The sequence below is a fragment of the Echinops telfairi genome, unplaced genomic scaffold (assembly GCF_000313985.2).
Source record: "Echinops telfairi isolate 266 unplaced genomic scaffold, ASM31398v2 ScPeMD7_4225;HRSCAF=4972, whole genome shotgun sequence".
In the NCBI taxonomy this organism is placed as follows: Eukaryota; Metazoa; Chordata; class Mammalia; order Afrosoricida; family Tenrecidae; genus Echinops; species Echinops telfairi.
In genome coordinates this window covers 19489387-19499431 of record NW_022108124.1, presented here as the reverse complement: position 1 = coordinate 19499431, position 10045 = coordinate 19489387, and the positions used below count along the sequence as shown (strand labels likewise).

Here is a 10045-nt window from a genome sequence, read left to right as displayed (position 1 = left end):
ATCCTCTTGCTGCTACAAGAAGACTTAGGGTATTCTGCTCCCCCTACATCATCTTTAGCTACAAATTCATTCTCCTGCCTCCCTTCCACCTCCAGTGGCACCATCACTTCTCTCTGTGTCTAGCATCCCTCTAGCTCAGGCCACGAGTATTGCTCGAAGCTGGCCTCCCCTTGTCTAGCTTCTCCCAGCTCAGTCTAACCCTACTGTTGCCCTCTCAGATTCAGGCGGGTCAGAGGGGCTTTCCTGAAATAGCCTTCAGAGTTCAGTGTCAGTCCACTGCTTACTAATACCTTGCTAATCAGTTTGGGCTTCACTCTCCTCATCTGCAATTCCAGGTAGCAATATCCTCTTCCCAGGTTTGTTGGAAAAGTTACATAAAATAACTCATGCGTGCTCCCTACTTTGGGGCCCGGTCCACAGCAGGCCCATAACAAAGTGAGTGTCAGTCCCTCTTTGAGGCTTGTCTCCTCATTTTGGGGGCAGGTGACTTTTTTCTCTGTCTTCTTGAGCTGCCCTCTGAAATGTTTTATTCCATTCTTTTAAGTCATCATTTTTTCCTTTCCCTTTCCTTTCTTTCTGCTCAGGACTTTGTGAAGGCACCCTGTGATCTCTCAGACCAAAGTTAACCTGCCCAGCCAGCTTCCAGGACCTCATTTCAATAGGCTTCCCCTGAGCTTTACGCCAACAGCTGCTGAAAAGCAATTCTTCGCCGCCTTTCATGGTCTCCAGATTTCAAAGGCCTTTCTTTAGAGGCTTTGGTGCAGGAAGGCTTCTGCTAAAATTCATGTGTTTTTCCCAAGAGGGATAAATCTTTATATGGCCTGGCTTGTCCACTTCACTACCTGTGACCTAGCAGGGAACAGGGTTCTCCCTAGGCAAGAGACCAAATTCTGGAGCTGCAGGGGCCAGGCAGGAACACGAAAGAGTGCACTGCAGGATGTGAGTGAGTGAGAGAGAGAGAGAGAGAGAGAGAGAGGAGAGCGAGAGAGAGAGCGAGAAGAGAGAGGAGAGAGAGATGGGGAGAGGCGGCAGGGCTTGCGGCAAACCAGGGGGCACCTGTCTGTTTCCTGTGGTCGCTGCAACCAATTATCATGCCCTCGGTGGCTTAAAACACCAGGAATGGAGGATGTTCTCGTTACGGAGGTTAGATGGCGGGCACTGCCAGACCTCTGTTGTTTTCTGGAGGCTCTGGGTGAAAACTGCTCTCCTTACCTTTTTCAGAGTCCTTGGGTGTTGGAGGTGTTGGGGCCTTCGATCCTGACTTATAAGGACCCTGTTACAACAGAAGGAAGCCTGGCCGGGTGCTGCCCGTCTTTCTTTCATGTTGCTGTTGTTGCCAGGTGCCATCGAGTCGGTTCCAACCCACAGCGGCCCTGCGCTCAACAGAACAAAACACGGCCCGCCCGGTCCTGCACCATCTTCCCCACGGTTCCTGGGCCTGAGCCCATGGCTGCAGCCACCAGGTCAACCCGGCCATTGTGTCGACCCATTTCCTTGAGGCTCTTCCTCTTTGTCGATGCCCTGCCACTTTTACCAAGCTCGATGTCCTTTGCCAGGGACTGGTCTCTGCTTACAACACACACACACACAAAGTCCATGGGAGAAGTCTTGCCATCTTGGATTTTAAGCTTCTCTCTGGCTGTACTTTTTCCCAAGACAAATTTATTTGTTCTTTTGATGCTATAATTCCAATGCATTGATTCCTCTTTGGGCTTCCTTATTCAGAGGCCAACTTCTATGTGCGCGCGAGGAGACTGGGCCAGGTGCATCTCAGTCCTCAAAGTAGCATCCGTTACTGTCGTTCACCGTACGGCTGAGATTGGCAGTGGCTCAGAAGAGACCTGATCCTCTGCTTCCAAACTATGAGCCTTTGAAAATCCCGCAAAGGGCGGCTGTTGTCTGACGTACCTAATGGGGTGGAAGTGAATTGACTCCACAACTTTGTTCTTTAGTCTGTGTGTGTGTGTGTGTGTGTGTGTGTGTGTGTGTGTGTGAGAGAGAGAGAGAAAGAGAGAGCGAGCATTTTTTCAGTTTCTAAAAGCCATCCTTATTCCTCAGCTGATGCCCCTACGTCATGTCATCCTCTTCCTCTGACTCTGACTCTTGGCCTCTTTCCTGTAAGGATTCCTGTGATGGCCTTTGGGGGCCCTCATGGCACAGTGGGTATAGAGCTCAGCTTCCATCCAAAAGATGAGTGGTTCAAACCCATGAGCCGCTCCCTGAGAGACAGCTCCAGCAGTCTGCTTCTAGTAAAAGTCCTCTCGGAAGCCCTGTGGGGCAGTGTTACTTTGTTACTCAGTGTTACTCTGTTACTCAGTGTTACTCTGTTCTGTCTGGTCGATGGAGTTGGGATTGACTCAACAGCTGTGTCTTTTTGTTTTGCTCTGTTTTTGATGACTACGCTTGACCCGCTCAACTGAGACAAAAAGCCTTTGCCGGTGCAAAACCTTTACTACATCAATCAAACTTCTTCTTTACCACAACAGGTGACACACACATGGGCTGCAGGGGGTAGCGACTTGGTCACCTTTAGGAAGCCATTACCCCATCCTGTCAAATGTTTTCCTTCCAGAGCAATCCCAAAGATGCATATTCCACTTCCCGCCACGACGGTGCTCCATGTTGTCCCTACTCACTGCAGGAGAGGCCAGGATATGGCAGGTACTGATAGAAGACATAAAATGAGACCCAAAGGCATTTACTTGGGATCAGTGTAGATGGTGATTGTGGCAACTGAGATGAGGGGTCAATTTTTCTCATTTTATTTCTTTTGTTTTAATTTTGGCTTCTTGTTCATTTGAGGAGGCAGGGCAACTTTATAAGCCCTTCAGGGGAGCCTGGCACAGGCCCTCTGATAACTTGTTCTCTAAGTTTGATCAGAGGAGGAAAAAGAGGCATCTGTGAGGGGCCTTTATGACCTGTGATTTTTTTCTAGATTGTAGGGAGGGGGAAGCAGGCTTCTCTCTCTCTCTGGTTACGCCTTTCTTAGCCCTGAAAATGACCTGCTTTCTTAACAAGCATCATTAGGAATATACTTTACAAAAGAGAGAAGTTTCCTGTAAGACCAGTTGAACATAAAGGAATTATCTCCGCACTTAAACACTTACACATTGTAAATGATCATAGATGAATTTCTCCGTGACTTCTTTCTCTGTAAATTCAAACAGCTGGAGCTAGAAATCAGGAATATAAGATAAAACGAAAAGGAAGATGAAAGTCACACCTGAGAGATGTCAACGCACTGTTATTCCCTCAAAGGAGTTTTAAAAAAAAAATTTTTATTGCACCATCACCTTGGCCATGTCAAGCACACCTGGTGAAATAGGTGATTACTTGTATCATCAAGATGTACAGTCCTCAGTTTTAAATCAGTGAGCATTACAACCACTAATTTCTTTTTTTCCTAATAGAATTTAATTATCCTTAAGATAGCAGTTATGGGAATGTCGTTTATGATGATTTTCAGGCAGGGAGAACTCTTGAACACGGTCAGTTGGAGAGGAGAAATTCATAGTCAGGTTCTGCCTTTGGTGGCCCAGTGGGTTAAGCATTAGACAACTAACTGAAAGGTTGCCAGTTCAACCCCATCAGCTGCTCCATATAAGAAAGATGAAGACGTCTGCTTCCCTAAAGATTTGTAGCCTCAGAAAGCATAAGGACACCTCTGCTCGGTGCTGTCGGGTTACTGTGGACGGAAATCAACAGGATGGTTGTGAGTTTGTTTGGGTTGTGTGTCACTCCCAAGACCATGGCATTTGCTCTTTGAAAGGTGCCTGGGCCCTAGCCAGGCACGTATGGGCGCATGAGAGGGGCTCAAACTCCCTTTCTGGGGCCAGTGTAGTTGCACACCCGGTTGGGCACTCACCCGCTCTGTGAAATCATCCCTGGCATAGTCAGGAGTGGAGGCAACATAAGTATCCTCAGTCACAAGACAGATGGTGGCCTTCTGAGCGGCGCCTGCAGCCCAAAGGATGCCAGCTAATGTCTTGGCCATGGCTTGCTCCTGTTCATGCCTGCTCATTTCCTGTAAGCTACAATGCAGGAGGGGAGTAAATGAATGCGTAAAAATGAACCCTTTCTCACTCATAGGCCAGGGCCTCCAGTTTTGTGCCTCCTTCTGAATCCAGGCTGAGTCTGTTTGGTTCCATCATCAACCGACAGTAGAAAATGCCACGGGAGACCTTGTCCTGTCCACTCTCACTGGAAAGGAGAGCTGTATAGCAGCTGTGGTATGTGGATGTATTTAATATGGATCTTCTTGCCATAGCATTGTAATTCACACCCAACAACTGGGGAGGTGGGGGAAGATATCGCAGACCAGGTGGATTTCCTCGTTTCCTGATGGTCTGGGTAAGAGAAGGGGAGGGGAGTTACTGATAGAATGATATGATTCGGTGGTGAGGAACTGATAACATGGTTCATGGGTGTAGTAGTTACATAATCTGGTGTCCATTTGAGAGGATTACAAGCAAAGGGGTGGAGTCTGTCCTGTCAATCAAGATATAGCCAATGAGGCCTCTGTGGGCATGGCCTTCTCTTGAGAATTCTGGGAACTCCTGTATTTTCCTCCTTGGAGGTGGGAGACATTTATCTCTCTCACTACTTCACTCTCTGGAAGACATTGCAGCTGACAAGACACATGGAACTATGCTAGTGCCCTGAGCTGGAGAAGCCACATGGACCTTCTCTGATGCAATCAGACCTCTGAAGCCAGAGAAGCCACGTAGAGACCCCTGCCAGAGCTGAGATGCTTACAACACTGGATCCAAACACATTCTACCCACTGGCTTGTGATCATCCTGCATTCAACGTCACTGCATGTGTGTTTCATGAGTCTAAAGAGGATTTTTTAGATTAGTATTGGACATATGGGCTAATATAAGACTTATGGACTTGGACTGGACTGGGTTTGGATGCTTTCTTAATTACCCTTTATATAAAACTCTCTTATACATATATAAGTGTGTATGAATTTGTTTCTCTAGTCTACCTAGACTAACAAAATGGGCATTGTAAAAACTTGTCCTTCCTGCCTCATTGAACCCCATGAATCCCACAAAGCCTACTTTAGATTGCCTAGATTAATTGAGTATACAACGAACCAGTTTTCATTGTCCCCCTCACCGGCTAGTTTGTTATATGGTGGTGGCTTACGTTGCTGTTATACTGGGGGTAGACCACTGGTATTTTGAAAAACCAGCAAGATCACTGAGGAAATGACCTGGAGGTCAAAGTCAATCTCCTCTACTTAGCAGGTGGGAAGGAGAATTCAACTCTATATCTGCTCAAGGATAATCCCTATGAGGCAGGGGTCAACATACCTCTCTCCTGCAACCTACTTACCAACTCTGACACCAGCCATCCCTCCCATGGCACTCTCTACTTCTTAGTTGGGTTCAGTATTTCATCACCAGAGCCACGTGGAACTCACAGGTGTTACCCATGATTATGAGGCTTTCTTAGGGAAGCTAACGGGTTACAAAGTGGTAAGGACTCATGCTGGCACACACATCATTCTCTGATCCTTGGCCACTGCCCTTCTCAGGAAAACATTAGGAAGCTTCCTTAGTGATGGTAAATGTTCAAGGGCACTCCACTTTGCAAGCCAGTCTCCTGCCAAAAGGCACTCCATTTTACTCTTTCTCTGGGCTGGGAAGCCCAACACCATGTCTCAAAGTCTTGGCACGTCTCCTCTGCTCTGTCTCATGGTCTTGGTGCTCTGGCCTCTGGTGCCTTTTTAGCCTTTGTCACTTCAGGCAGGGATCTTGCACATACTCCTTCCTGACGTTTCTTTTTCGTTGTCATAAGCTTCCTCTGCTCCTACTTCTGAGCTGGCTAACTTTTATACCCAGTGGAATGGCAAAACTGATCAATCCCAAGGTAGAATCCTTTACACCTTATTTGCATGGCCCAACCAGTCATTTGGTAGGAGTTATAAAGACTATGGACAGAAGAGCCATACCAGTTACTTTCTATTCACTACAGTCAACCATGCTGAACAGGTTTTAAAGGTTCTTCCATGATAACAACGATGACTAAGAATGGATGGATGGATGGATGGATGGATGGATGTGTGAATATAGGATACAAAGGAGCCTTGGTGGCCTAGTTGTTCCTTGTTGGGCTGCGATCTGCAATGTCAGCAGTTTGAAACTACCAGTTCTTCCTTGGGAGAATGACAGGGCTTTCTACTCTTGTTAACATTTACAGTCTTGGAAACTCACAAGGGCAGTTCTACCCTGTTCTACAGGGTCATTAGGAGTCAGCATTGACTCAATGGCAATGAGTTTGTGTACAACACAAGTTAGACTAAGACTAGATTAGGAGGAAGGAATAGGCTGTGTACTTCTCAGGGATTAGCTCTTGAAAACCCTTTGGCTACCAGTGTGACATCATCTGATAGAGCGATGGATGGTAAGCCCCTCATCTGATAGAGCGATGGATGGTAAGCCCCTCATCTGATAGAGCGATGGATGGTAAGCCATGGAAGGCCCTTGGCAATACAACTGAATAAGAGCTGCTCCCTTAAAGTAGAACCAACTTTAATGATGTGGATGGAGCAAAGAGTTGCGACCTTCATTTGCATATGGGTACAAATCAAAATGAGAAGAAGTAGCCTCAAAACACTATTGATGATTAGAATGTGGAATGTATGGAGTATAGTTCTATGAAATTGAAAGTTGAATTGTAAATTGAAAGTTGTCTACAATGAAAAGGAACCAAAAAGATCAATCTCTAAGGCATTAATGAACTTGGTGGACTGGTATTAGCCATATTTCATCAGATAATCATATGGTTTACTGTACAAGGAATGAAAATTTCAAGAAGAATGATGTCACATTCATCATCAAAGAGAACATTTCAAGATAAATCTTCATGTAAATCCAGTCTATGAGAAGATACTATCCATACACCTACAAAAATGATTAATACAACTATTATTTAAACGTATGCACCATCCACTAATGTGAATGGTGTAGAAAGTGAAGAGTTCTACTAACTGCTTCAGTCTGAAATTGATCAAACATGTAGTCAAGGTACGTTGATAATTACAATGTAAATGGTGGAAACAAAGATTAGAAGTTGGAAAATATGGTTTGGGTGATATAAATAAAGCCAAAGATTTCATGATATAATTTTGCGTAACTAATGATTTCTTCATTGAAAATACCCCTTTTCAACAACATAAACAGCAACAATACAAGTGGAACTCACTAGATAAAATACATGAATCAAATTGACTATGTAAGTGGGAATAGAAAAAGAAGTTCAAATATCATCAGGCAGAACAAGGCCAGAGGGCAACTATGGACCTAATGTTCAGACATACATTAGAAGCTGAAGAAAAACATGACCTTGAGTATACCCCACCTGGATCTAGAGACCATCACAAGATTTTACACATTGAACACTAATCATCGAAGACAAGATGAGCTGAAGAATGATACAGAGAACATTGTAGATGAAGAAGCAAAAGGCCATTAAGAAGACAAGAAAGCAGGAAAAGACCAAGGTGACTCTGAGACTCCAGAGACTCTGAAACCTGCTGTTGGACGTAGGGTCGCTAAAATAAGTGGGAGGAATGAAAAAGAGTTGAACAGAGACTTGAAAAGGCAGTCCAGAAGGACAAAGCAAACTATTATAATGAGATGTGCAAAGAGTTAGAAAGTCAGAAAGGAAGTACACACTGTGTATTTCTCAAGCTGCAAGAACTGAAGGAAAGCATCAAGCCTCAGACTGCAAGACTGAAGAATTCCATGAGCAAAATGTTGAAAGATGCAGGAAGCATCAAAAGAAAGTAGGAAGAGCACACAGAGTCATTGTACTAATAAGACATAGTGGACATTCAACCATTTCAAGAAGTAGCATATAATGAAGACCGATTCATATTGAAGGGAGAAGTTCAAGATGTTCAAGGTCAAATGCAGACCTTACTGGAAAACAAGCCTCTAGGAATTGACAGAATACTAGTTGCAGTGTTCTGCCAAGCTGATGAAGCACTAGGAGCACTCGATTGTCTATGCCAAAAAATTTGGAAGACAGTAACCTGACCAAATAACTGAAAGAGCTCCTTATTTTTGTCCAGTGGCTCTCAACCTTCCCAATGCCACGACCCTTTCATACAGGTCCTCATGTGGTGACCCCCCCAACCATAAAATTATTTTCGTTGCTACTTCATAACTGTCGTTTTGCCACTGTTATGAATCAGGCGACCCCTGTGAAAGGTCATCATTCCAAAGAAAGGTGACCCAGAGAGAATGTAGATATCATGGAATAGGATCACTAATATCACAATCAAGTAAACTTTTTCTGAAGACCATTCAGCAACGGATGACAGAGAGCTGCTAGAAACTCCAGACAGATGCAGATGAAGACGTGTCACAAGGGAGGGCATTGCCGCCACAAGCTAGACAGTGGCTGAAAGCAGAGGATGCCAGGAAGATGCTTCTCTGTGTTTCATTGACTATGTAAAAGCATACCACTGTGTGGATCATAACAAATTATGGATGACGTGGCAAAGAATGGGAATTCTGGAACACTTATTGTGCTCATGCAGAACCTATACATGGACCAAAAGGCAGTGATATTTGGAACAGAACAAGGCCAGGGAGTGTACTTTAAAACGAGGGAGGGTGTGACTCAGGGCTGTAGCCTTTCACCATACGCATTCAATATGTGCGCTGAGCAAATAATCCGAATAGCTCAATAACCTAAAAAAGAGTCTGGCATCAGGGTTCGAGAAAGGCTTACTAACCGTTTCCGACATGCAGTTGACATGCCCTTACTTGCTGAAAGTGAAGAGGACTTGAAGCATTCAGAGATGAAGATAAAAGATTATGGTCTTCAATATGGATTACAACTTGGTGTAACAGAAACAAAAAATCCTCACAACTGGACCAAATGGAGTGCATCATGATAAATAGAGAAAAAAATTGAAGTTGTCAAGGATTTCATGTTGCTTGGACCCACCATCAATGCCCATGGAAGCAGCAATCAAGGAATCATACGATGCGTTTAATCACACTTGGTAAAGAAGAAGATCATCAACAAAAGAGAAAAACGTTTAAAGATATAGTGGATTGATGCCTTGGCTGCAAAAATAGGCTCAAACATACGAACAATTGTGAGGCTGGCACAAGAAGTGTTTTGTTCTGTTGTCAATAGGTTGCTATTAGCCTGTACCACTTTGATAGCACCCAACCATACCAGCAACAAACCTCCTAATCTTGTTCCAACGGCTGTGCTGCATTCTTTACAGATCTAAGGGTAAGTTAAAAAAACAACGTTATAAACCTATAGAAATCTTTACCAAACAAAACATTCAAATCTGTTTTACATATCCTCCAGCTAGATCTACCTACTTCCATCTAGTGGAACAGTGAGTGGGTTGAGCATTGGACTGTTCACTGGAAGATCTAATGCTCAAACCCACCAGCAGATCAACAGAAAAAAGAGGAGACTTCTCCCATGAAGGTTTATGCTCTTGAATACCCTACGGAGCAATTCCCATCTGTCTTCGGGAGTCACTACGAGTCAGAATTGATTCAATGGCAGTGCAGTGGAACTTTCCTTTCCCTGAAGAATTCTGGGATCTTCGTGATAGTTAGGTTTTCTGCCAACTTGGGGGGCAGGCAGGATTCTCAGTGGCCAGGCAATTGTTCTTGTCGGTGCCTTTGGGATGGTTCTGACTCATAGCAACCCAATGCACAATAGAAGGAAATATCGCATGAGCCCGTGTCGTCCTTACAGTTGTTCTTATGTTTAAGCCCATCAGTGCCCTGTGGCAATCCATCTCTGTGGTAGTTACATAATTTCATGTCAACTTGAACTGTAGGGGTGGAGTCTACTCTGTCAATCAGGTCACAGCCTGATGGTGCCTCCTTATGCACATGACCTCCTCATAAGGAGGGTCCTGGGAACCCCGCCCTGCCACACCTCTCCCTGCTTCACCTTCCTGTATTGAGTTAGTTAATTGTGCCAGCCTGGCCGATAATCACATGTGGTGCTGGTTGAAAGGCGGAGGGATAAATGGGTGGTGAAGCCT

The 10045-nt window shown here is 44.7% G+C and overlaps 1 protein-coding gene across 1 annotated transcript in view; it reads right to left on the bottom strand.

The window, feature by feature from the left end:
- MINDY4B (MINDY family member 4B) overlaps positions 1-10045 on the bottom strand; it is a 40470-nt gene that overhangs the window by 18618 nt on the left and 11807 nt on the right. Inside the window, exons 6-7 of the mRNA XM_030886974.1 lie at positions 3866-4031; positions 3108-3173 (exon numbers count right to left, since the gene is read on the bottom strand). Coding sequence (XP_030742834.1) covers positions 3108-3173; positions 3866-4031 — 232 coding nt within the window. The remainder of the gene's footprint in view (positions 1-3107; positions 3174-3865; positions 4032-10045) is intronic.